At 47.6% G+C, this 27,352-nt stretch overlaps 1 protein-coding gene across 1 annotated transcript in view; it reads left to right on the top strand.

Moving 5' to 3' along the window:
- BARX2 (BARX homeobox 2) overlaps window positions 1-16,493 on the top strand; it is a 68,392-nt gene extending 51,899 nt beyond the window's left edge. Inside the window, exons 2-4 of the mRNA XM_081239294.1 lie at window positions 1,926-2,223; window positions 7,259-7,343; window positions 15,908-16,493. Coding sequence (XP_081095420.1) covers window positions 1,926-2,223; window positions 7,259-7,343; window positions 15,908-16,177 — 653 coding nt within the window. The 3' untranslated portion in view covers window positions 16,178-16,493. The remainder of the gene's footprint in view (window positions 1-1,925; window positions 2,224-7,258; window positions 7,344-15,907) is intronic.
- The last annotated feature ends 10,859 nt before the right edge of the window (window positions 16,494-27,352 follow it).

The following is a 27,352-nucleotide window of genomic DNA, read 5'->3' as shown; positions in this document are numbered from 1 at the left end:
ACTGAGGCCCAGAGGGATAAAATGATTTCCATAGGTAATGATGGTGACATTTTAAACCCAATACTATGGAACAATGAAAAGGAAGAGCTTTTTCACTTGAACTTTAAAGTATAAGCAAACAAAGGATGTTGCAGCCATCAGCCATCAGCCACTATCTATCTCCATCCGGATGGTGAGCCTTGAGGGAACTCAGGGTGGAGACAAACGGGCTGCCCGCTGCCAAGCCCTCGGCCACTGCAGCCGCCCCCAACGGTGCCCCATGAGGGGACTCAGGATGGGAAGGAAGAGGACACTGGCCCCAGAGAGCTGAGGTGCACATCAAAGGAATGATTTCAGTGAGCCCAGACTCTTTCTTCCCGTACATAGAAAAGCACTAAATTCATTGACTTGAGATGTCTGGTTTTCTTTTTCTCTTTTCATTTTTATTGGAGTATAGTTGCTTTACAATGTTGTGTTAGTTTCTGCTGTACAGCAAAGTGAATCAGCTATATGTATTAATATATCCCCTCTTTTTTGGATTTCCTTCCCATTTAGGTCACCACTGAGCATTGAGTAGAGTTCCCTGTGCTGTACAGTAGGTTCTCATTAGTTCTCTATTTTATACAAAGTAGTGTATATATGTCAATCCCAATCTCCCAATTCATCCCACCGCACCCCTCCTCCCCTCGGTATCCATACGTTTGTTCTCTACATCTGTGTCTCTATTTCTACTTTGTAAATAAGTTCATCTCTACCATTTTTCTAGATTCCATGTATAAGTGATATTATACAATATTTGTTTTTCTCTTTCTGACTTATTTCACGCTGTATGACACTGTCTAGGTCTATCCATGGTTCTGTTTAATTAACAGAATTAATCTTTTGATGTTCTGACCACCTGGTCTTTGTTGCAAAAACTCCTGTATATCCCAGTGCCCCCTCACTTCTTCAGAGCAGTCCCCCAGAGCTATCTGAGAGGCTGCCTCCCTGGCTTGAAGTCCTCAGAAAGTCCAAAAATATAAAACATAATTCTCAACTTTTAGGTTGTGCAATTTTTTTCAGTCGACAAAAGACAGAACAGATTCTTGGACAGAAAAGTTCTCTTGCCTTGAAATTCCTAAAGCAGAAGATGCACAAAACTAGGGTGGAGGCCACCACACCCCCTACCCCTGCACACCCGTGACAGACATTGCTAATCAACCTCAGCTCGAATTCCTCAGCCAGGCTATGACCCAGCCTGAGAATCCTCCTTAACACAGTGCCAGAGGCAGCCAGTGTAATGGATCTGAATTTTCATGTGAATTAAAATCTTTTTGGCCCCCTCTTCTAAATGATGCATCCGTGTGATTCATGAGGTGGTACCAGCCCTGGACTTCAAGCTAGAACCTGGTTTGCCTCCTGCGTCTGCTTGTTCCTAGCTCTGTGACACCATCAAGTCCCTCATGCTTTCTGGGGCTGTTTTCTTGTCTCTGAAATGAGGGAGTTGAATTAAATAACCCTTAAGCATCTTTCCAGTTCTGAAAAATGTTGCGATTCAAGGTATGTAGACTTCTCAGGAAGAATTTGTAGTTACAACCATGTATTTTTATAAAGACCGGAGGTGCTTCTCAGGTGCATTGTATATTACAGATCTGTTTCGCTTCCTTAAGTACGTGTTTCTAGCTTTATCTGAGTACTTCTTTCCATCCGCTCAGTGCCATTGACCCGTATCTCTGAAACCAGAATTTAGGGGTTCAAATGGGAGAGATGGGGAAAGATTCACTTCACACCAGACCAGGCTGAGCAAATCTGCGTGTGCCCTGCCCACCCAGCCTTCCCCCATTTATACCTCCTTGTGAACAGGAGGCCCTGCCAGACAGATGGGTCTCGGCCTGGGGTCCTCTGAGGGCCCCTGGCCCCCTTCCCCCACTGCTCCTGTGCGACCTGCCTCCCTGCTTGTCTTCCAGGCCCCGCTTCCCTCCGGGCATATCCTCTCCTCTCGGTGATAACCCGACAGCCCACAGTCATCCCCCACCTGGTCCCCACCGCCCCGGGAATCGCCCAGGCTCTGTCCCGTCACCCGGCCGCCGAGGCCACCTCTGCCGAGGCTGCGGGCGAGAACCACGGCAGCAGCGAGTCGGAGACGGAGCAGCCCACGCCCCGGCAGAAGAAGCCCCGCCGGAGCCGCACCATCTTCACCGAGCTGCAGCTCATGGGCCTGGAGAGGAAGTTCCAGAAGCAGAAGTACTTGTCCACCCCAGACAGGTGAGGACACGGGGAGGGGACTGTCTACCGGGAAGGCCCTTGAGAAGGGGGACTCCTTTGTGGTTCTCGGCGTGGGACAGAGAGCCACAGGACTGTTCTAGAGCGTGTGCAGGACAGTATGGCAGGAATCTGTCCATCCCTCGGCTCATGCAGTCTCAGCCTGGGTTTAACAGAAGCCAGCCCACGTGAATTCATCTCAGTCCGGGCCCCTGCCTGCTGCTGAATTTATACTGCTCACTATATCCCTGTATATTAACTTCTCCAGTACAACCAGCAAAGTAAAGCTTAGCCAGTGCTTACCCAGGCTGTCAGTTGGGAAACAGGTTTGGTGTTTAAAGCCACTTGCACTTAGGGTCAGACGCAGTGGGACTGGACCCACAACTGGGGTCCGTGATCTCCTCAGGCTCCTCCCCAGCCTCCAGCCCCCAACTGGCTCAGTGGGTCGGCCCGGCTCCTGCCTGGACGCGCTGGATTGACGGGACTGTGGAGCTGTCAGATGTCTTGCTGGGTTTGACAGATAGCAAGTCAGAAGCATTTGGCTGAGACCTAAGAGGACCTGGATGAGGGCCCCTTCTTTAAACCCTTTTGAGATCCCAATGAGGGCAGCTGTGACCCCTGCTTTACTCATAGGCGTCAATACCTCCCTGCTTTCTTTAATTTAGCATCTTATCAAAAAAGTCACTGCGAGAGTGTGTGTTTTACCTTGTCCTTCATACTCACTCTGGAATGGCTGAGCTAATGTGTGATCCTATTTATTGGGAGGATTTTGCAGGGACTTTTTCACTTCTTTTGCTCCCTGCCTTGTCCATATCAGGTTTGACCCTACTCCTATTAAAGAGGAGGGAAGGAAACTCAGATGCATCTCTTAAGCTGTTTTATTAGCTGTTTGACCAAAATTTAAGTGAGGGGGGGGGAAGGGTAAGTTTCTGGAGCCAGAGTGAGTCAGGGGCGCATTTTTCCCAAGTGAGCTCACCTCGTTTGCTAATGCGATGGCAGAGCAGACTGGAAGGGAACTTGTTTACCGATTCAGTTAGTTGAGCACCCACCGGCTGTGTGCCAGGCACTGTGGCAGGGATTATGGGTCCAGAAAGTAGCAGACAAGAGACCTGCTCTAGAGGAGGTCACAGGGAAGGACGAGGCTGCGTCAATGACATCACGACGCCGGGTGCGGGTGCCGGCGCGTTCCCGCGGGCTGCAGGAGCAGAGAGGTGTTGCTGAGTATGTTGGCGGGGGCTGAGAGGCCTTCTCGGAGGAGGCAACCTCTTCAGAAGAGCTTTCATCCCCGGAGGGAGAGAGCCCTCCACAGAGGGAGCGACACATAAAGGGCACAGACGGGCTCGCCGGGGCGTGCTGAGGGCCCTGCAGGTGGTCGGGCGTCTCCAGCTTCAGGTGTGGAGGGGGGCGCAGTGGGAGATGAGGCTGCAGAGGTGGGAAGGACCCTGTACGTCTGGCCAAAGATTAGGGACTTTGTCGTGTAGGCCGTGCGTCAGCAGCCATGTGGAGCTGGAAGCGACGTGGCCAGATTTACTTTTCAAATCCTCACATTGGTGGCACCACAGGCGACTGTTAGGGAAGAGACAGAGCAGGGAAAGCAGGTAGACAGAATCCAGGGAGGGTCACTGAAGACCTGAATTAAGGTGGGAACAGAGAGGAGAGACTAGATTGGAGAACAGTTCTGAAGCTGGAACAGACAGATGTTGGCGTGAGGAAGAGAGCTGAGAATTCTGTGGTTCCTGGATGGGCCACCAGGTAAGGCGGACAAGCATAATCTGAAGCTGGAAGACTGAGGACAGAGTGGGTTTGGAGGGGACTGTGTTCTGTTTCGGACGTGAGCAGTTTGGGGCACCTTCGGGCAGACGGTGGAGACAGGTCTGTGAACTGGGGATTAATAAATGGGATCTCTAGGTATCGAATGGCTCCTCTGGTGCCCCCAGCGTGTAATGGAGAGCCTCATGTACTTGTCACCCAGGAAGGGTGGGCACCCCGATGTATGAATCAGCGTGCTCGGGTGACGTTTTAGGCCTATTTTGGAAGTCAGCAAATCTTTTTCACAGAAACGCTTGTTCTAAATAAACCTCCTGGGGCTTCCTGATACCTGCCCAGGCACCTCTCAGGTGAGCTACGCGGGCTTCATCCACTTGCTGGGGGAGGAGAACCCTCTGGTGGGCGTGGAGGCTGCAGCCCGAGCCGCCCTGCCAGCTGTTCCTCACCTCATACGTGACCGGGGCCATGAGCACGCCCTCCTCCCACAGTGCACTCCCTCTTTCCCCTTTGTTTGTTTCTCCAGTTTCCTGGGTGACCCCTTCTAAGCAAATATGCAGGGTAGTGAGAATTTGTAAGGGTGGCAGGTAATGAGAGAAGGCTGATGACAGTGAAGCGTGTTTCTGGAGCCAGAGTGAGTCAGGGGCGCATTTTTCCCAAGTGAGCTCACCTCGTTGGCTAATGCGGTGGCAGAGCTGTGAACTTGAACCTTCCCGTTCACTAATGCACCTGATGGCCTCAGGTGAACCGGCCGGGAAGGCACAGGGGGAGCCTGGGGAGACCCTGTCTGGGGGTGGGGGAGACCTGGGAGACCTGTGGGATGGCCCCCTGGGCTCTTGGTGCTTTAATGAACAGCTACTTGGGAAGCAAGGCTTCGTCAGTGGGGAGAGTAAGGGCCGCTGGCACTGCAGATTTACTAGCTTCAGTCTGTTCATCACTTTCAATAAAACTCTCACCTTCCAGTAGCCCTTTTACTGGGACAAGCAGATTTGTGTGAATGCTGACTGAAGCCAGGAGCTGAAGTTCCTGGAAGGGACACAGTTTTTATTATCGGAGATTGAAATTGGGCTCTCTGGTCACAGCAGGGGGGCTGGGCCGCTGCACCTGGAACCTTCACTCCTGTACCCACTGGTCTCCCTGATGGTGAGATGTTGCTCGTTACTCCTCAGCTTAGAGAAAGTTGCAGCTGAGGACTCGCACCCGAGATTCCCCACAGCCCAGGCTGGCGGCTGTGCAGGCTGCTGTGAGATGGTGGACGTTACATCCACAGCTCAACCCTCAGATACCCCGGGGCCTCCCGAAGTGGTGGTCCCTGCTCAAGCTGTGTCAGGGGTGCTGCGTGACAGGTCCACGCTGCTCCAGGGACCAGGGTTGGGACCTTGGAGGGGGGGCAGCTCGTGTGGGCTCCTTCCAGCCAGAGGTGGGCCTTCCAGTGGGTGCTCAGGTGGACCTGGGGTTGTCTTTAGTAAACACAGGTCAGCACTTCCAACAGTCTCAGGGACTGAGGTGGACAGCCTCAGCCTGGTTCCCTTTCCCGTTTCATATGCTCCACTCGGGTTGTCTGCGGCTCCTTGGGGTGCAGCGTCCCCGAAGGCCTGAGCGAGAGCCTCCCTCCGACAGACCTATCTTGTACGAAAGGCCGATGAGTGGAGGGAGCCCCTGTACAGGGGGAGGCACACAGACGTCAGCAGGCTTGAACCCTACCTCCACTTCTTTCTCTAGGACCACCTAGCAGGGGTCAGCATAGTTTTTCCGTGCAGGGCCAGAGAGTAGGTACTTTAGGCTTTGTGGGCCATGCAATCCGTGTCACAACTGCTCAGCTCTGAGGTTGTAGCACGAAAGCAGCCACAGACAACATGTAAACGAATGAATGTGTCTGTGTTCCAATAAAACTTTATTTACAAAAAACAGGTGGTGGACAGGACTCGCCGTGGTCGCTGAGAGATTCTAGCCTCTCTGAGCCTCAGATCTCTCACCTGTAAGACGGGAATAATCATACCTACTTCACAGCAGGAAGGAATAGACATGAAAAGAACAAACGAAAGGAATAAAGACGCAGATGTAGAGAATGGACTTGAAGACGCGGGGAGGGGGAAGGGTAAGCTGGGACGAAGTGAGAGAGTGGCATGAACATACATACACTACCAAACGTAAAATAGATAGCCAGTGGGAAGCAGCCGCATAGCACAGGGAGATCAGCTCGGCGCTTTGTGTCCACCTAGAGGGGTGGGATAGGGAGGGTGGGAGGGAGACGCAAGAGGGAGGAGATGTGGGGATATATGTATATGTATAGCTGATTCACTTTGTTATAAAGCAGAAACTAACACACCATTGTAAAGCAATTATACTCCATAAAGATGTAAAAAAAAAAAATAAACGAGATGGTACATGTCAGGGGCTCTGCACACAGCCTGGGACGTGGTGGTGCTCTGGAAACAGGTGCCGTGTTGTTAGAATTAGCTCCAACTGCATACTTCCCCGGGAACGGCTTTGACATTCAGGGCTTTGCAGGAGGCTACCAGCAGGACCACGCTCAGCCGTGAAATGGGAAGCAGAAGGCGCTACGGGTGTAATGTTTATTTTGGAAGCTGGCATCATAACAGTTGAGGGCGGCGATGGTGGATGAGTCAATCCATCGAAAGGTATTTGTGAGCCCTTGTTCTGGATTCAGAGTGCGGTCGGCACTTTCGCGACTGTAAAAGCAGCAGTTGAGTTAGGAAGTCAACTCTTGCAGTTCAGTTAGGGAGGCAGAAATAATCATGTGAAGCAATCAGAGGCCAGCGAGAACTCAGAGCCACCTGGGTGATGGGGAACCTGGGTAGAGGAGGCAGCCTGCTTGGTGGGAGGGGCAGCAGGCAGGCTCACCTCCAGGAGGCGGGGCTTGAGCCGGGTCTGAGCGATGAGCAGGATTCTGGTAAGGAAAGTACGGCTTTACCTTTTCTCCCCAGTTTGGATTTTGGAGCACGGCCTTCCTTTTGTACGGGATCAGAGTAAAGAGCCTATCGGGTCAGGAAGAGGACTTTGCAGTGAAGGCTCAGAAATTCTTTTCAATTCCAATGTAGACAGACAGTCCTTGGGCTTGGGCATCTGTTTCTTAGCTTCCCAGAGTTTCCTCCATAGGATTCTTGGAAGGAAAGCAAAGCTCTTTGGGGAGGAATTGGTTTAATGGGGAGGTCCACGCGTTGGCAGCAGTGCCTAGAGGTAGCCAACAGGACCCCACCTTTGCTGCCTTTCCCCTCTTCTTCATCCTTCCTCTGTCTCTCGTGCCTTGTAGGTTGGACTTGGCCCAGTCTCTGGGACTCACTCAACTGCAGGTGAAGACTTGGTACCAGAACCGCAGGATGAAATGGAAGAAAATGGTAAGAAAGAGAGTGGGTCTTACCATGGGCCCATCATGACACGAAAAATTCTTCTTACAGGTCTGGTAAGAAAGCAGGAAGGACCATTTGGTGGTCTGAGCTCCAGAGGTTGGAAGGCCTTTTAAGATGCTGGCTAGGAGGGAGGCTGTTTGAATTAATAGGATAAGCCATTCTTTCTGACCTGGATTTCCTGACCAGAAGGGTATTCTTTTTCAGTTTCATTAGAAATAAAATAAAAAGAAAGCCCCCAAGCTTCTCAGTTGCGGGTTTTAACCCCACCTGCTAGACTTTTCAAAGAACTTCCTTCCCCCTCCCACCAATAGCTAAGAATAGAAGCCAGTCCTCTTTGTTTAGAGGATATACAGGGCACATCTGCTCTTGTAGCTGTGTGTCCCCCTAATGCAGTGATTCTCAGCTCTAGTGGGCGGGGTCAGAGTAACCTGGGTGGCAGGTACAAATGCAGAACTCGAGGACCCTCCCAGGATTCTGCTTCCCTGTCCTGTTCCCAGGACAGGGGGTGTTAACCAGCACCCAGGTTCCTCTGATACACATGGTATAGTGACTCTGCTTTCCCTAATACTGCTCTTGTGCTTAGCTGATGAGCTGTACCATGTTTGGTTTTTAAATGAACTTATTAGTATAAACATCTCTACATTTTGAGGAACTCTATTTCATAATGGTTTACCACCCCTCCTTTTTTGAAAAAGCACAGTTAAATCCAAAGTAGTTGGGTTTCACTTCCAGTTTTGTAAACCCCAAGGGTCAAGGTCAAAACCCAGAGAAAAGAGGAGGGTTGGGATGAGAGTGGGAAGAAGCCTTGCTCCGATCCTTCAGAGACCATATGCACCGTGGCCTCTGACCCAGGCCTCTGCACATCCTCACTGGATCCCACTGGCCCCCTCTCCTCTCAGGAGCTCAGGCCTGCCTGCATGACGTTCTAATTTGCTAAGCCATCTGCTCACAAGCCATGTTTCCTGGTGTCTCAAGGGCTGGAATATGAATTTTTTTCACAATTACCAAATAACTAAGGTCTCCCTACCACCTAGTTTTCAGAAAAAAGAAAAAAAGTTAATCAGTATTTTTTGATAATAGGTAATAGATTTTGAGTTTTCTCAATTTTGTTTCTGTCCAATATTTTTTTTCTGAAAACTTTAGTTCTTGCTATTGCCTGCTAACAAAGAGAAAGACCTACCCCCGAGGTGGAAGGATTTTCAGATGGAGGCGGCCTGGCCCATGAATGCTCTCCCAGTGAGGCGGCAATGCCAGACACATGTACAGACACACATATATTGCATGCACCAACAGATACGTATTCAGTGTCTCTTGTGAACCACGCCTCGTCCTAGGCACTGTAGGAGGTCATGGAACAAAATAGAGCCCTGTCTTTATGGAATTTATGATCCAGTTGAAGAAGCAAGGTCCAGGAAGCAGCAAAGGAGCACACTGTAATTAAGTGCTGGTTGTTTATTTATAGATTTAGAACCCCATAAGAGTCCTGTGGAGAGGTATTGGGACAGGTTGCAGGGAGAAGGTGAAATTGAAGGATAAATAAGGTTCAATTAAATATATTGTTGCTCCCCAACTTCTAGAATGCTAAGACACCCATGAAACCTTTTGGGGGACTGATCTCTAAGGGAACCAGATTTGGGAGCTGGAAACACTGGGCCATGTTCCCAGGCGTGCCCCTCCCTGGCTGGTTTTGGGCAAGTCTCTTCACTGCTTTCTGTGCAAGTTCCATCACCCACCTCCTTCCCTGTCCATCGTTATCATCGAAATCAACGTCTCCTGAGTGGCAGAGGCATTGTTTAAGTTGGTTATCAGCGATCTTTTCATGCGTCAGACAGTGAACAAACTGACAGCCTGCCATCTGTGCCAGCGTCGCCCAGTGCCCGTGGGGGACACGTGTGCCTCTGCCTCTGACGTCACCTGTTTTCCACCAGCCACCGCGCTGCTGGCGCAGCCATGGGCCGGGTGTCGATGGTTATCAATGTCGTATGAAGCAAAATGGAAGAAACTTCGCACATTTAACCTCAGAGAGCATTCCACAGCCCAACCGGATTCAGGCCCCTCTGGGAAACAAGACTCCATTTCATTTCATCTCATGAGCACTTACTTTCACCAGGCAATGGAGATGCGACCATAAGACACCAACCCATCCATTAAAAAGTAAAATTCAAAGAAGGTACTCAGTCACGTGGGGGAGACAGACCTGTAAGCTGCTCATTATTCAGTGTGATCAGGGCGACAGTGGAAGCATTGACAAGGTTCACAGCCAGTAGAGAAGGGAGGGCTTCCCAGAAGAGGTGCCATCTAAATGGGGTTTAGCGGATGAATAGACATGTGCCAGGTGAAAGTGGGAAGGGTGTCACAGGAGTACATGGGGCGCAGGAAGGACCTCAGAACGGCTGGAGTGAAGATGAGTGCGAAGTGGCTTGGGTGTGGGTCACATCCTTACTCCTCCAGGACAGCAGGGCATTGTTGGGATCCTGATTGCTTCATAGTTTCTCCTGGTAAAACTCAAGGCTGTCTCTGCAGGGACCGGGGAAGAAAAGGATAATTGAGTAAGAAAGATGTCTCAAGGCAAGAAACCTCATCGGAACTGGAAAAAGATTAGCACTTGCTTCTCAGAGTTATTTGCACTCTGCCAAGGACAGCGCTGCCAGAACCAAGATAGCATCTCTGACTAGTTTTTACCAGTCAACGTGTGACCTGTAGCAGGTTAGGAAAATGTGATCTTGCACATTCGGTGGGATGCTCACCCTCCATCCTGTTTCTGCTTGGCTTTGGTTTCAGTAGGGTCCACGGGGCTCTGCAGCGGACCGGCAGTACCTCATCATTCAGTGGTATTTTTCAGCTCCAAAGTACAGTTCTGTTCTGTGAGAGGGTCCAGATGGGCGGCACCTTCCTTTCCTAGTCACGGAACCGGGTGGGCCACATACCACGTGCATCGTCATCTTTCTCACCGAAAGTCTCCAGCTAGCCAACAGCTCCGGGAAGCTGCTACCAGTTGCTACCCATGTCATCGTGGGCAGGTGACTTAACCTCTGCGTGCCTGTCTCTTCATCATTAAATGCCTAACGTCCACCTTATAGGGATGCGGATGAGGTAACTGAGCCAATCCCTGTAGGACTCGGAACAGTGCCTACCCCACAGGATACAGCCAAGAAATGTTAGCTGTTATTGTTGTTGTTCTTGTTTTTTTAGAATTATTTACCTATCCACAGAATTCATGTCTCCAGAAAATGTAAACTTTTGGAGGCCAGGAGAGATAACCCGAAAATGAATTCTGTAGGCTGCCGGGACTCTGGTTAAGACAGTCCTGGGCGTTTGTGCGTCCTCATTCCCCGCCCGCCAGCCTTTCCCTGTCAGCGCCTTAGCATTCAGGCTTGAATTGAGTGGAACATCCCATCTACAGGCAGAAAATCTGCTAAACAGTGTGCTGGGGAGAGATCCCTACTGGAGACTGCGAACTTCTCAGCTTTGGGGAAATATTGTCGGTTACATGGCTCTTAACGTTCCATAGAGCTGCAGATAAAGATAGAGAAAAAGGGGCAAAAAAAAGCACTGGGTTAATAAGTCCATGGCCTAGGATCTGCTGGGAGATTGGGTAAGTGCAGATAAATATTTGAGTCAGAAATATCAGCTGCAGGGACTTCCCTGGTGGCCCAGTGATAAAGAATCCGCCTTACAATGCAGGGCACATGGGTTTGATCCCTGGTCAGGGAACTAAGATTCCCACATGCCGCAGGGCAACTAAGCCCTCGCACCACAACTACTGAGCTCATGCGCCTCAGCTCGAGTCCACTTGCTGCAAACTACAGAGCCCACGTGCCCTGGAGCCTGTGCACCACAACTAGAGAAGAGAAAACCTGCACGCCATGACTAGAGAGAAGCCCGCGCACCACAATGAACAATCCCGCATGCCTCAATGAAGATGCCACGTGCTGCAACTAAGACCCAATGCAGCCAAAAAGTAAATAATAAATATCAGCTTCACATCGTACATATTCCTTACACATTACATACATGCAATGAAATACTGATAAGTGTGTTAGGTTCAGGGGACGTCCGTGGCGGTCCAGTGGTTAGGACTCCGTGAGTCCACTGCAGGGGGCATGGGTTCAATCCCTGGTCGGGGAACTAATATCCCACATGTCGTGTGGCACAGCCAAAAAAATTTTTTTAAAAAGTGTTAGATTCAAATGATCAGGGTTTTGTGTTCATATCCCAGCTCTGCCTTAGGTTGCTTTTCCACCATGACAAACCACTCTGTCTGCTCAGTTTCCTGCCTGAAAAATGGGAGAGGTGGAAGGTTCCTCTCTGACATCCAGGCTCTCCAATCAACGTGCCTGTCCCCCAGCCACCTGTGCCCATCCGGAAGGACAGAGAGGCCTGGTCCTGACATCCTCAGCAGGAGGACATGGAAGAATCTAGTTTTAGAGTTTGAAGGCGGCTGCCAGCGGGCCTGGCTAATAAAAGTAGATGGTGTGCTAGGTGTTTTTCCCAGGGGTGTGTGACCTCACCAGCAAGGGGTTGCCTGGCCTCTCTGGACCAAGGGGACTAAATGGGCTCTGGGGATGCCTGGGGAGGAGGGGTCCTGGGAGAAGGGCCGCAGGGTGCACGCGAGTGTGTAGCTGCTGGTGTGGGGTGGTTGTGAGATCACTGTGTGTCGCAGGTATGCTTGGAGGCAGGGGCCAGAGGTCAAGTGTGGAAAGCAGCCAAGAGGGTAGTTATCTCCTACTTATTGCTTGTGCTGGAATGTTCTATTCCATTTAGAAAATGGTCTGATGGTTTTGATTTTTTTTCCTGCTGTAGGAAAACAGCCAGGTGGGGTCTAGCCAAGCTGTGTAAGTGGTGTTCTCTAATTGCTGGGCTGGACTTTCTTTTTTTTTTTTTTTTTTTTTTTGCGGTACTACGTGGGCCTCTCACTGTGGTGGCCTCTCCCGCTGCAGAGCACAGGCTCCGGACGTGCAGGCTCAGCGGCCATGGCTCACGGGGCCTAGCCGCTCCGTGGCATGTGGGATCTTCCCGGACCGGGGCACGAACCCGTGTCCCCTGCAACGGCAGGCGGACTCTCAACCACTGCGCCACCAGGGAAGCCCTGGGCTGGACTTTCTTTTGCCAATTAGGCAGCTTCCTTAGACCTGCCCTTTTATAACTTGATTACTACACGGAGCAACTCAGTTGTGTATAACCTCCTTCATACCCAGTGGGGCTGCTTTCAACATGTCAACTTCATCTCGGCACATCTGGGCGCTTTCAACAGCCTGTGCTCAGACTGAAATCAAAATCAGATACTGACTTACATGAAAAGGAATGTAGGGACGTCTTCTGCCCAGAGATTGATTCTGTCAGCATCTATAGCTTGTTAGAGGTCCCCTTCACATCTCTGTGTTAGCTGTTTGGGTTGAAAGTACAGTGGCTGAGCAGATGCCCAGCTAAAAGGAGGCTTTTATTGAGAACTTACGATTTTCCTCACACCATATACAAAAGTTAACTCAAAATGAATCATAAACCTAAGTGTAAACAATAAACTATAAAACTCTTAGAAGAAAATGTTTACTCTTTGAGTAAATGTTTATGACCTTGGGTTAGGCAAAACCTTCTTAGACATGACACCAAAAGCACAAGCAACAATAACAACAACAAAATTGTACTTCATCAAAATTAAAAACTTTTGTGCTGTAAAGGACATCATCAAGAAAGTGAAAAAGGAACACAGAACGGAAGAACATCTTTGCAAATCTTCTATCTGATAAGGGACTTACATCCAAAGTATATAGAGAACACATAACTCAGTAATAAAAAAAGACAACCACATTTTTAAATGGGCAAAGGATTTGAATAGATGTATCTCCAAGGAGGATATACAACTGGCGCATAAGCACATGAAAGAAATGCTCACCTTCATTAGTTGTCAGTGATGTACAAATTTAAAACGCAGTACAACGTCACACCCAGTAGGATGGCTAGAATCAAAAAGACATAAAAACAAGTGTTGGCGAGGATGAGGAGAACTGGAACCCTCATATACTGCTGATTGGAATGGAATAGGGGGCAGCTGCTTTGGAAAACAGCCTGGAAATTCCTCCAAAGGTTAAACACGGAGTTACCATTTGACCCAGCAATTCCACTTCTGGTCATATACTCAAAAGAAGTGAAAGCGGGAATGGAAACAGGTATCTGTACACCCGCGTTCACAGCAGCATTACTCACAGTATTCAAAAGGTAGAAGCAATCCAAGTGGCCATCAACTGATGAATGGATAAGCAGATTGTGGTATATCCATACAATGGATATTATTTGGCCAAAAAAAGGAATGAAATGCTGACACATGCCACAACATGGATGAACCTTGGAAACATAAGTCAAAGAAGCCAGTCACACAGGACGACACGTTGTATGTTTCCCTTCATATGAAATGTCCAGGACAGGCAAATCTGTAAAAACAGAAAGCAGATGCATGGTTGCCTAGGGTTGGGGGGCAGGGGAGAAATGGGGAGTGGCTGCTAACGGGTATGGGCTTTCTTTCTGGGGGTGATGAAAATGTTCTAAAATTGGATTCTGATGAGAGCTGCGCAATTCTGTGACTATACAAAAAATCACTAAGTTGTGCACTAGAAATGAATAAAATGTGTGGTATGTGAATTATATCTCAATAAAGCTTTTTTTTAAAAAAGAACTTATGGTTTATCAAGTTACTATATTCATTCTTACAATTCAGCACCCGGAGTTCTTCTGCTGCTCTTAGAGGGAAGAGATATAGTCAGTAAATATTTAACAACTGCATAGAAAGTTAGTTAGTTAGAAGTTAGATGCTTGGAGCACAAAGCAAGGAATAGATGCAGGATTTACCTTCAAAGAGCTTCTGTTCAAATGAGGAAGCTAAGATTACAAAAGGTGTGTAAGTAGCGAAAATACATCCCAGTCCTGATTATCTGTGCTAATCCAGGTCCTCCTGAAGCCCTTCCCACGAGTTGCCCAGGTCAATAGCTACACCAGCCAGAGTTCAGAGCCAGCGGAAGAAGGAGTGCCAGTTATAACCCAAAGTAATAAAAATATTTTAAAAATTATCCCTGCCTACCTCATGGAACTCTTATGTAAGTCACGAACAAGTCATTTGCAATCAGTAAAGGCCATTGGGTTCTCATTATTTTGCTTACTTCATATCTTTCTTCAATTCTATGGAAAGGCCTGTTGAGAAAGGTTAGTTCATTCGATGACAGTCATTGAACGCCTGCCGTGTGCAGGGACTGGGTGGGAGAGACAGGCAAGTAAACATGCAGTGATAGGCGTATCTGAAAAGTGCTCTGATAGGGTGCTCATAGGGCATTTAACTTAGATTTGGGAGGTCCGGTCAGGCTCCCAGGACACGCACTGTCTCAGTGGAGTCACCCAGGCAAGGAGGGTGGGAGGCAGATTCTGGAACACTCAGGAACACTTCTGGCCCTTACCCTACATTACCTGTTGGTTCCCCTCACCATCGCCCTGTGCAGGAAAGTATGCTTATCCCCATTTTACAGATTAGGAGACTGAGGCTCAGAGTCTTAAAAGGACTCTCCCAGAGAGAAAGTGGATAAGGAGCACAGTTAGAATTTAATCTAGTTATTCCACTTTCAAAGCTAGAACACTCTCTTCTGTGCGCTGCCTCTTTGAACACTACAAAACCATGTTTCATGACGTCTTTTTTTTCTGATTTCAGAAATACTTATACATGATCATTGTTGAAAAAGTAGAAAGTACAGAAAAAAACAGAATGAAAAAATTTTAAATTATCCATGATCCTGAGACTACAAACAGGGTGGTGTGTAGTTGTCTAGCCACCAACTTAAATTATGCTGGTTTAGAACCCGTTTTTCACAAAAATTTATTAATAATATTTCCCATGTTGTTATACATTGTCCTATATAATGACTGTAATGGTTTTCAAGTGTTCTCTCTTTGCCATATACTATAATTATGTATTCAATCATATGGTGGAAGCCTTAGAGTATGGTTTTTTGTTGTTAGAACCGATTTTTGCTATTATAACCAATTTTTTGAACGTTTTTGCGCCTCAATCATTGTCCCAATCTTTGATGACTTCCTTAGGCTAAATTGTTAGAAATGGAACTTCTGTGTCAAAGGGTATGAACATTTTCAGACTTTTGATTTGCAGTCTCAGATTGTCTTTTGAGAAAGCTGTACCAATTACACTTTTATACTGGCATATGCGTGTTTATTTTCCTGTTTGCTACAAATATTGTCTTTTCCTTATAACTTGTCAACTTGTTATCACATTCATATTTTAACTTTCACTTCCTTCCCCGTCATTGAAGTTGGATTTTTTTCATGTGCTTATGATCATTGTATTTAATACCAATAGAAGTGATATTGACTAAAAGTGCATTGAGTCTTTCATGGATGAAGCTGTCTTTGTAGACTGCAGGTGACCCGTGGAGAATACCTTTTGCCATAACTTGCGACTTCACTGCTGGGAAGGAATGGTTTAGAGGCCTTGGGAGTGGGAAAGTGGAGGGAAGGAGTTATTTCTTACCTTTGATGACCGTTTTTCTCCCACGTAGGTTCTTAAAGGTGGACAGGAAGCGCCCACAAAACCCAAAGGTCGTCCCAAGAAGAACTCCATCCCCACATCAGAAGAGATTGAAGCTGAAGAGAAGTTGAACAGCCAGGCCCAGAGCAAGGAGCGCTGGGAGGCCTCCCAGGGCCAGGAGGGGCTCTGTGACACGCAGGAACCAAAAGTGCACGGTGTCCCCGTAGAGGTGGCTGAGCCCCTAGGCCAGCCCCAGGAGTTGCCAGTGGCTTCTTCAGAACCCCTGCCATCAAAAAGCTAAAATAAAACTCTTGGGGGGAGCGGGAAGGGGGAGACTGGGAAGAAGGGGAAGAGAGAACGCAGGGAGAGGAAAGCTTCCGGTAGCCGGTAACTTGGGGGGAGAAGACCACCGCCGGCTCCCTCCCTCCCTCCTGCCCACAGGTCTCACCTCGAGACTTTGAGGAAGACTTGCTGGCTTCGGCCTGCTCTTCCTGAAAGGCTGCTTTAGCCACGGATGCCCTTGACTAAGGGACACAGTGCCTTGGAAGTGCCGACCCCAGCTGGGGTGATGCCATGGGGCTGTCCGGGTCCAAGCCCCCCGGTGTGGTAGAGGATGCTCCAGCCAGCCTCTGGACAGCCAGCCGTCAAAGCAGAGCGGGATGGAGGAGTGGGCAGCATGCCCAGGTTCCTTGCTGACTCAGCACTTATTTCTACAGTTTTGAAAGAGAATTGAATGTTTTTGGTTGTTTTTTTTTTGGCGGGGGGGGGTTGGTGAGGGTGGGCAAATAAGAGTTGGGGGGAAGGGAGTTCTGAGTTAATAGAATAAAGTTTGTTTGAAGACACGTGTGCCTTAGTATCCATTGGAAGGTGGTCAGGTGACCCAAGAACTGATAAACCTTGTTTTTCTTGCTTCATTAAGTTTCCATCCCTGAAGCTGCAATGCAGATATGTTAAGATAACTTTTATTTTTTAATTAAAAATAAATCTTTCAAAAAAGGATTGGGTGTATTCTTTCTTCTGGGGAGTATATTTAGCCCTTCTTTTTTTCTTAATCTATTTTTTAATTGAAGTATAGTTGATTTACACTGTTGTGGTAATTTCTGCTGTATAGCAAAGTAACTCAGTTATACATATGTATACATTGTTTTTCATATTCTTTTCCATTATGGTTTATCACAGGATATTGAATCAGATGAATGGATAAAGAAGATGTGGTATCTATATACAATGGAGTACTACTTAGCCCTTCTTGAATATGTCCTATGGAAAGAGAGACCCAGAGATGGCCTGGCTCCCTGGGCTTTAATTTCCCCAGAAGGAACCTGTAAGATTAGGCCAGGCCCACTGGTGTCCAAGTGCAGAGCAAATGGAAACAGCACGAGAGAAACGGGAGCAGGGCCTCTGCCCCCCTCACCTCCCACCGTCTCCTGCCCAGGGGGCTCTGCTGTAGCCACTTTACATGGTGAGCTTCCAGCTTTAAAAAAGTGTTTTACTTTTTCAAAGAGACAATAAATTCATAGGTTTCAAAAGTCAAGCTATATGAAAAGAAGTCTTGCTTCCCTCCTGCCCTCTCCACCCAATGCCCCCATCCCCTACAGGGAACCATTTTTTCTGGTTCTTGTGTATCTTTCTATAGTAAGTAGCCATTTGAATGATGGGCTCTACAACTTTTAACAAAACTGAGAACTACTTGGCTAGATGTGCTCTGTGGTTTTAAACTTAAAATCATGTCCTACTTTTAATAAGACCAGGAAAGAAGTGGGTTCCAGGCTTCCGAAAGAGAGAACTCCGACTCTGCTTCTTGCCCAACTATCCTGCAGACGGGCCTGAGGCGTGATCTCACGGGGGCTGTCTGTGTCACCGTTCCCCTGACATGTTCACGTGTGATGTCCTATGGGGCAGAGTGCCCCTTTTATGGACCCCCGATTATTATTTATTAATTATTAAATAATCAATAATAATTAATTAATGATTTATTCAATAATTATTTATAATTATTATTTATTGATGATTAATTATTATTAATTATTGATGATTAATTATTAACTCAGTAACTCCCGATTGTGGGCTGGGGAAATATAAACTGACTTTAATAATTAATTAATAATAATTAATATTTAATTAATTATTGATAATTAATTATTAACTCGGTAACTCCCGATTGTGGGCTGGGGAAATATAAACTGACTTTAATAATTGCCTCAACTAGGAAGTAAAGCCTGTCACTAGTTCTGTAAAACAAATCATATCCTTCTTTTAAAAAAGTTAAACAGGAATGAGCTGCTTGTTTTTAGTAATCTGGTTTCCTGCTTCCCTCCACTTACATGGACAGTGACTTCAATTTCTTTTCTTTTTGACATGTTTTTATATCTTTTATTAGTGCTAAAAATTTCAAGTACTGTGGTGACTATTCAGGGTGGCTTTTAAATTTAAATACCAAAATCTCATAAGCCTGAGAGCTTATAACATACAACTCCTTTGGACAGGAATGGATTCAAGCCTAGGGACTACAATTTCGACTTTGCTAAGGCAGCACCTTCCTTCCCCTGGCTGTTGAGATTAACAAAGAGAAAGCAGTCTCTTTCTTACTCTCTGAATACACCAAGGAGGTAAGGGTCTGGCGTCCGAGAACCAGTCTGTGTAGCCCGCTCCTGCAGTCGGCAGGGCTTCTTGCTCCATGCCTGCAGAAAGCTCCCTCACCTGTGGCCCACCCCACACACGGCTTTATGATCTGCCCACCAGGTGGTGTCACCGTGGCCAAAGCAAGCAGGTGAGTCTGTGCCAGCTTATTCTCCCTCCTGAGGAACTGTTCCGTCCTGCTCTCCCACCCCAGAAAGGCTGTCATTTGGACACCGTTTTCTTAGGCTGGTTTTTGCTCTCTGGGTCTGGACTCTCACACTGCCCTTCTCTTAGGTGTCTGACGGTGACTGCCATTGCACAGGTAGAGATGTGCATACACACACTCGGTTTTCCCCAGCCTGGTTCTGGGCCCTGTTTCTGACTTCCAGCCCTGAGTTCCTGGCCTGTCATCTTTGGTATTGTTTCTTGGCCCTAAGGGTTCAAGGGATGAGTGGGGAGTTGAAGAGCCTGGATTATCTTTCCTCCTGTTTTGGAAGCCCCGAGCCCAAGGTCACCTCCGCTGACGAGCCCTGGGCTTATCCTCCAGCCCCAGCTCGGCAGAGCGCAGCCCCGTGGATCAAAGATGGGTCTGAGCAAGGCCTTTCCGGCGCAGGTGGGCACTGATGTGGGGCCACACCCTGCTCCTTCTCCACACCCATCCTTCCCTTTTCCCTCCAGTTTCCGAGCCCTGTGACCGGCACCCAGAAACCAGCTCCACAGTTTCCTACGGGGGACCATTTCCTCTCTTTTTCACCTTCTTTCTCGGAGGCCTCTGGACGTCTGTTCCCCTACAGTCATACCTTTGAGGACCGTGCTGAACAAAAGCATTCTCTCCCTCCTCCGGCATCCAGGATGGTGACCCCTGAGGGTTCAGGGTCTTATTTTAGAGTCCGGTCACCTGCTGCCTTTTGTTTTCCAGAGGAAGGGAGAGGGCCGAGGCAAACTGACCCCCGAGGGAAGCTGACCACGCGGCATCCCGGCCTCCCTGTGAGGATGCGGCAGGCTCTTACAAGCTCTTTTAAGCCGATGTTGCCCCTAAGGCTGCAAAATGGGCTGCTGCTTCCAGTTTTACAGGAAGCCCCATTCATCAGAGCGAGGCTCAGCGTCTAACCCTGGGTCGTGTAGCTGGTCGGGGGCCATGCTGAAAACCAAGCCAGGGGGCCTGAGTCCCTGTAGAGGGTTTTCTCGGTTAGCGTGCCCTCTCTCCCCCGCTGGAAAGCGCCTGTGCCTTTTCAGGGGGTGGAAAAACGTCCACAGCAACAGACTCCCTGAACTTAGCTTCGTCCTAAAGCAGGGGTTTGGAGGAGGCCTCCCTGCCTCTGCTCCACCGCCTGGGTTCCTGGGGCAGGTCCCAGCCTCCCAGAGTGCCCAGGGGTGCTTGCCAAGCACTGCGCTCCAGTTCTGGGTCACGGCGCCCCCGTGATTGGCCTCCACGCCCCTTCTCCACAGTCTACAAAGGTCTGCTGAGACAACACTCACCCAGCTTGACTCAGACGATCGCCCCCAGTGGGTCTCATGCTGTGAGCTTCTGGCCCTCAAACGGGACCGGACAGATCTATCAGAAACCAGCCTTAACTGGGCTGGTTTCAGGTTTGTCTCAGAGACTGGTCGGTTCTAGAACTGTCTTGGAGAGGGGGGCCTGGAGACCTCAGTGACCTCCCCTCAGAGTTGTTTACAGATTCCCCTGCTCTTCTCACCACCCTTCAACTTCGTTCCATCCAGCCTTGCCCCATGCCCTGGGCCGCGCCTGGGCTGGAGCTGGACTGCAGGGCACGAAGCTCTTTCCTCAAGAAGCTGTGCTGTGTCAGCCTGGTTGCGTGTTGTTGACTCAGCAGAAAATGAGCTGGGACTTCGCAGGACCGGGTTAAAGACTGTCCCAGTGGCTTCCCCAGCAGCCCTGGTCAGCCTCTAGGCATTTGCCTGATCCACTGGCAATTTTCTGTAGGTGCTGCCTAAACCCTACCCCCATCCTATTTGAAGAGCAGGAAGTACTGGGGTTAGAAAGCTGAAATGTGCTTTGCGCGCGCACACAAACACACACACACGGAGCACACCGGCTTCTCAGGATTTCTATGCACTGAATTACCCGTTTGCCTAGAGCACCGGGGGCTGCTGCTCTGTGAGGCTGTGCCCCAGCTGCTCTGTGCCCAGGAGACAATGCCCTCTCCCTGCCCGCCCCGCTTCTGCTCCCTTACCCTCCTCAGCATGAGTTTGAAGCCACCTCTCCCTGTCCCTTCAATAACCTCACCTCTACGCCAGTCTAACCTGTTCGTTCCTCTCTCGCTGCTTCCTCTAAATGCATCGTTTGTCATCATCACTGTGGTCCTGCCATACTTCCAAAGAGCACACGGATTTGTTTTGTTTCCCTGTTAGAATGTAAATTCCTCGAGGCTGTTTTTCAGAGTTTCTTTTTCTGCACGGAGACTCCCAAGGCACTTGGAGGATCTAGATGCTCCTGGTGTCCTGCCGACACCGTTCCTGGCCCAGAGCTTCTGAGTTCTCAGCAGGAGGGGAGGTCCAGCTCTTGCCCATGAAGCAGCTCTCCCGGTCACTGACCCCTGTTAGGGCCTTGCTCGCTGGCTGCAGGGCTGGGGGGGTGCCAGCATTTTTCAGAGACAAGAGAGAAGGCAGAGCAAAACACCTCTGTCGTCTGCAGAAACAGTCCCATCTGCCAAGGGAAGCAGTGTCAGGCCGCTTCCCCAGGGACAGAGGGTGGAGGGGGTGATGGGGAGCCCCAACTTGGTGGCCCACAAGGCCAAGGGTCAGTTCACCCACATCTTGTTAACTCTTTGGGGGAGAAGGTGTTGATGGGGCTCTGAAGAAGATGCCCTCGGAAGATTCCCCTTCAAGGAGATCGCAGACGGGGTTGCAGCCAGCAGCCTGCGAAAAAGACGCATACAGAGGTGTTTGTCTAAAAGAGAATTAACATCCTATTTAGGGAATTCTGTGGTGGTTCAGCGGTTAGGACTCTGCGCTTTCACTGCTGATGGTGCAGGCTCAATCCCTGGTCGGGGAACGAAGATCTCACAAGCCACGCAAATAAAAGTAAAGCCATGTGGCCAAAAATAAATAAATGTTTTATACAACATATTTTACTTTTTTTACATTATTTTTTATACAGCAGGTTCTTATTAGTTATCTATTTTATACATATTAGTGTATACATGTCAATTCCAATCTCCCAATTCATCCCACCACCACCCCCGCTTTCCCCCCTTTGTGTCCATATTTTTGTTCTCCACATCTGTGTCTCTATTTCTGCCTTGCAAACTGGTTCATCTGTACCATTTTTCTAGATTCCACATATATGCATTAATATATGATTTGTTTTTCTCTTTCTGACTTATTTCACTCTGTATGAGTCTCTAGGTCCATCCACATCTCTACAAATGACCCCATTTCATTCCTTTTTATGGCTGAGTAATATTCCATTGTATATATGTACCACATCGTCTTTATCCGTTCATCTGTCGATGGGCATTTAGGTTGCTTCCATGAACTAGCTATTGTAAATAGTGCTGCAATGAACACTGGGGTGCATGTGTCTTTTTGAATTATGGTTTTCTCTGGGTATATGCCAGTAGTGGGATTGCTGGGTCATATGGCAGTTCTATTAATTCTATTACATTCCCACCAACAGTGCAAGGGGGTTCCCTTTTCTCCACACCCTCTCCAGCATTTGTTTGTAGATTTTCTGATAATGACCATTCTAATCGGTGTGAGGTGATAACTCATTGTAGTTTTGATTTGCATTTCTCTAATAATTAGTGATGTTGAGCATCTTTTCATGTGCCTCTTAGCCATCTGTATGTCTTCTTTGGAGAAATGTCTATTTAGGTCTTCTGCCCATTTTTTGATTGGGTTGTTTTTTTTTTTTTTAATATTGAGCTGCATGAACTGTTTATATATTTTGCAGATTAATCCTTTGTCCGTTAATTCGTTTGCAAATATTTTCCCCCATTCTGAGGGTTGTCTTTTCATCTTGTTTATAGTTTCCTTTGCTGTGCAAAAGCTTTTAAGTTTCATTAGGTCCCATTTGTTTATTTTTGTTTTTATTTCCATTAATCTAGGAGGTAGGTCAACAAAGATCTTGCTGTGATTTATGTCAAAGACTGTTCTTCCTATGTTTTCCTCTAAGAGTTTTATAGTGTCTGGTCATACCTTTAGGTCTTTAATCCATTTTGAGTTTATTTTTGTGTATGGTGCTAGGGAGTGCTCTAATTTCATTCTGTTACATGTAGCTGTCCAGTTTTCCCAGCACCACTTACTGAAGAGACTGTCTTTTCTCCATTGTATACCCTTGCCTCCTCTGTCATAGATTAGATGACCATAGGTGTGTGGGTTTATCTCTGGGCTTTCTATCCTGTTCCATCGATCTATATTTCTGTTTCTGTGCCAGTACCATATTGTCTTGATTCCTGTAGCTTTGTAGTATAGTCTATGTCAGGGAGTCTGATTCCTCCAGCTCTTTTTTTTCCCCTCAAGATTGCTTTGGCTATTCGGGGTCTTTTGTGTCTCCATACAAATTTTAAGATTTCTTCTAGTTCCGTAAAAAATGCCATTGGTAATTTGATAGGGATTGCATTGAATCTGTAGATTGCTTTGGGTAGTAGAGTCATTGTCAAAACATTAATTCTTCCAATCCAAGAGCATGGTATATCTCTCCATATGTTTGTGTCATTTTTGATTTCTTTCATCAGTGTCTTATAGTTTTCTGAGTACAGGTCTTTAACCTCCTTAGGTAGGTTTATTCCTAGGTATTTTATTCTTTTTGTTGCAATGGTGGATGGGATTGTTTCCTGGATTTCTCTTTCTGATCTTTCATTGTTACTGTATAGGAATGCAAGAGATTTCTGTGCATTAATTTTGTATCCTGCAACTTTACCAAATTCATTGATTAGCTCTAGTAGTTTTCTGGTGGCATCTTTAGGACTCTCTATGTATAGTATCATGTCATCCACAAACAGTGACAGTTTTACTTCTTCTTTTCCAATTTGTATTCCTTTTATTTCTTTTTCTTCTCTGATTTCCATGGCTAGGACTTCCAAAACTATGTTGAATAATAGTGGCAAGAGTACACATCCTTGTCTTGTTCCTGATCTTAGAGGAAATTCTTTCTGTTTTTCACCATTGAGAATGATGTTTGCCGTGGGTTTGTCATATATGGCCTTTATTATGTTGAGGTAGGTTCCCTCCGTGCCCACTTTCTGGAAGAGTTTTTACCAAAAAATGGGTGTTGAATTTTGTCAGAAATTTTTTCTGCATCTATTGAGATGATCATATGGTTTTATTCTTCAATTTGTTAATATGGTGCATCACATTGATTGATTTGCATATATTGAAGAATCCCTGCATCCCTGGGATAAACCCCACTCGATCCTGGTGTATGATCCTTTTAATGTGTTTTTGGATTCCGTTTGCTAGTATTTTGTTGAGGATTTTTGCATCTATATTCATCAGTGGTATTGGTCTGTAATTTTCTTTTTTTGTAGTATCTTTGTCTGGTTTTGGTATCAGGGTGATGGTGGCCTCGTAGAATGAGTTTGGGAGTGTTCCTTCCTCTGCAATCTTTTGGAAGAGTTTGAGAAGGATGGGTGTTAGCTCTTCTCTAAATGCTTGATAGAATTCACCTGTGAAGCCATCTGGTCCTGGACTTTTGTTTGTTGGAAGATTTTTCTTTTCTTTTCTTTTTTTTTGCGGTACACGGGCCTCTCACTGTTGTGGCCTCTCCCGTTGCGGAGCACAGGCTCCGGACACGCAGGGTCAGCGGCCATGGCTCACAGGCCCAGCTGCTCCACGGCATGTGGGATCTTCCCAGACCGGGGCATGAACCCATGTCCCCTGCATCGGCAGGCAGACTCTCAACCACTGCGCCACCAGGGAAGCCCCGATTTCCTCTTTTATAGCTATGTATTGAGGTGCTCCTATGTTGGGTACATATATATTTATAATTGTTATATCTTCTTCTTGGATTGATCCCTTGATCATTATGTAGTGTCCTTCCTTGTCTCTTGTAACATTCTTTATTTTAAAGTCTATTTTATCTGATATGAGTATTGCTACTCCAGCTTTCTTTTGATTTCCGTTTGCATGGAATATCTTTTTCCATCCACTCACTTTCAGTCTGTATGTGTCCCTAGGTCTGAAGTGGGTCTCTTGTAGACAGCATATATATGGGTCTTGTTTTTGTATTCATTCAGCGAGCCTATGTCTTTTTTTGGAGGATTTAATCCATTCACATTAAGGTAATTATCAGTATGTATGTTCCTATTACCACTTTCTTAATTGTTTTGGGTTTGTTTTTGTAGGTTCTTTTCTTCTCTTGTGTTTCCCACTTAGAGATGTTCCTTTTCATTTGTTGTAGAGCTGGTTTGGTGGTGCTGAATTCTCTTAGCTTTTGCTTGTGTGTAAAGCTTTTGATTTCTCCATCGAATCTGAATGAGATCCTTGCCTGGTAGAGTAATCTTGGTTGTACGTTCTTCCCTTTCATCACTTTAAATATGTCATGCCACCCCTTTCTGGCCTGTAGAGTTTCTGCTGAGAAATCAGCTGTTAATTTTACAGGATTTCCCTCATATGTTATTTGTCATTTTTCTCTTGTTGCTTTTAATAATCTTTCTTTGCCTTTAATTTTTGTCAGTTTGATTACTATGTGTCTTGGCATGTTTCTCCTTGGGTTTATCCTGCCTGGGACTCTATTCACTTCCTGGACATGGGTGGCTAATTCCTTTCCCATGTTAGGGAAGTTTTTGACTATAATCTCTTCAAATATTTTCTCAGGTCCTTTCTCTCTCTCTTGTCCTTCTGGGACCCCAATAATGCAAATGTTGGTGTGTTTAACGTTGTCCCAGAGGTCTCTTAGGCTGTCTTCATTTCTTTTCATTCTTTTTTCTTTATCTGTTCTGTGGCAGTGAATTCCACCATTCTGTCTTCCAGGTCACTTATCCATTCTTCTGCCTCAGTTATTCTGCTATTGATTCCTTCTAGAGTATTTTTCATTTTACTTATTGTATTGTTCATCTCTGTTTGTTTGTTCTTTAATTCTTCTAGGTGTTTGTTCTTTAATTCTTCTAAGTCTTTGTTAAACATTTTTTGCATCTTCTCAAACTTTGCCTCCATTCTTTTTCGAGGTCCTGGATCATCTTCACTATCATTATTCTGAATTCTTTTTCTGGAAGGTTGCTGATGTCCACTTCATTTAGTTGTTTTTCTGGGGTTTTATCTTTTCCTTCATCCGGTACATAGTCCTCTGCCTTTTCATTTTGTTTATCTTTCTGTGAATGTGGTTTTCATCCTGCAGGCTGCAGGATTATAGTTCTTCTTGCTTCTGCTGTCTGCCCTCTGGTGGATGAGGCTATCTAAGAGGCTTGTGCAAGCTTCCTGATGGGAGGGACTGGTGGTGGGTACAGCTGGATGTTGCTCTGCTGAGCAGAGCTCAGTAAAACTTTAATCCGCTTGTCTGCTGATGGGTGGGGCTGAGTTCACTCCCTGTTGGTTGTTTGGCCTGAGGCGACCCAGCACTGGAGCCTGCAAGCTCTTTGGTGGGGCTAATGGCTGACTCCAGGAGGGCTCACGCCAAGGAGTACTTCCCAGCACCTCTGCTGCCAGTGTCCCTGTCCCCGCAGTGAGTCACAGCCCCCCCTCCCCATCCCTGCAGGAGACCCCCAACACTAGCAGGTTGATCTGGTTCAGTCTCCTATGAGGTCACTGCTCCTTCCCCTGGGTCCTGATGCTCACACCACTTTGTGTGTGCCCTCCAAGAGGGGAGTCTCTGTTTCCCCCAGACCTGTCAAAGTCCTGCAGTCAAATCCCGCTAGGCTTCAAAGTCTGATTCTCTCTTTATTCTTCCTCCAATTGCCAGACCCCCAGGCTGGAAAGCCTGACGTGGGGCTCAGAACCTTCACTCCAGTGGATGCGCTTCTGTGGTATAACTGTTCTCCAGTTTGTGACTCAACTACCCAGTGGTTATGGGATTTGATTTTATTGTGACTGCGCCCCTCCTACCCTCTCATTGTGGCTTCTCCTTTGTCTTTGGATGTGGGGTATCTTTTTTGGTGAGTTCCAGTGTCTTCTTGTCGATAATTGTTCAGCAGTTAGTTGTGACATAAATATTTTATACATAGTAAAAAATAATGTGAAATGTGAAATAAACAACTTAATTAAATTAAATCCTATTTAGTCCAAAACCATATTTGTAGCTGGTGGTGGGGGGGTGAGAGGTGGCTTGACCTGGTGCACGAGGTGCTGTGCAGAGATGGCTGCAGGGGGCTGAGTTGGTCCTGGAGGGTGGGGCAGGGCGGGGGGCCGGGGGCAAGGGCTGGAGGTGACAGCTGCACCCGGGCTCAGCTCCGAGCGTGGAGCCTCCTTCTCAAGCCTCGGGGTGGGCAGCAGCCTGACACGCCCTTTCGACTAGTGGGCGGGGTGTCAGGGGGAGGCTGGGGGAGACGGCAGCCCCTTGAGAGAGGCTCCAGCAGCCAGGTGGGAAGCCAGGGGCATCCTCTGCCCTCAGAAAGCCGGGTGCCTGGGCTTCTAGGGCCACCACCAGCGTCAGCAGGTACTTGCTCAGTGTCTCCCCTGTGCCTGCCAAGGGCAGGGGAGGCAGGAGGGGGCCAAGGAATATGTCTCTGCCCTCAAATAAGCTAACATCTTGCCGGAGACACTTATACTTCAGTGAGTTTCAGAGCGACAGCAGGGGTTCCAGGTAGATTTCTGTGGTGTTTGCCCCTGCCCCTACCCTGTGAGCTGGTGTTCTTTCTGGGCAAGGATGGTGATTCATGGAAGATGCATCCGCACGATGTCCTCACCAGGCTGGGCCACTAAGAGAGGGTTAAGCTGGCCCCTTGTGCACCTGGGAGGG

Source organism: Mesoplodon bidens (genome assembly GCF_964165515.1).
Source record: "Mesoplodon bidens genome assembly, chromosome: 7".
Taxonomy (NCBI): Eukaryota; Metazoa; Chordata; class Mammalia; order Artiodactyla; family Ziphiidae; genus Mesoplodon; species Mesoplodon bidens.
Note: the sequence above shows the minus strand (reverse complement) of the source record. Positions and strands in the feature narration are given on the sequence as shown.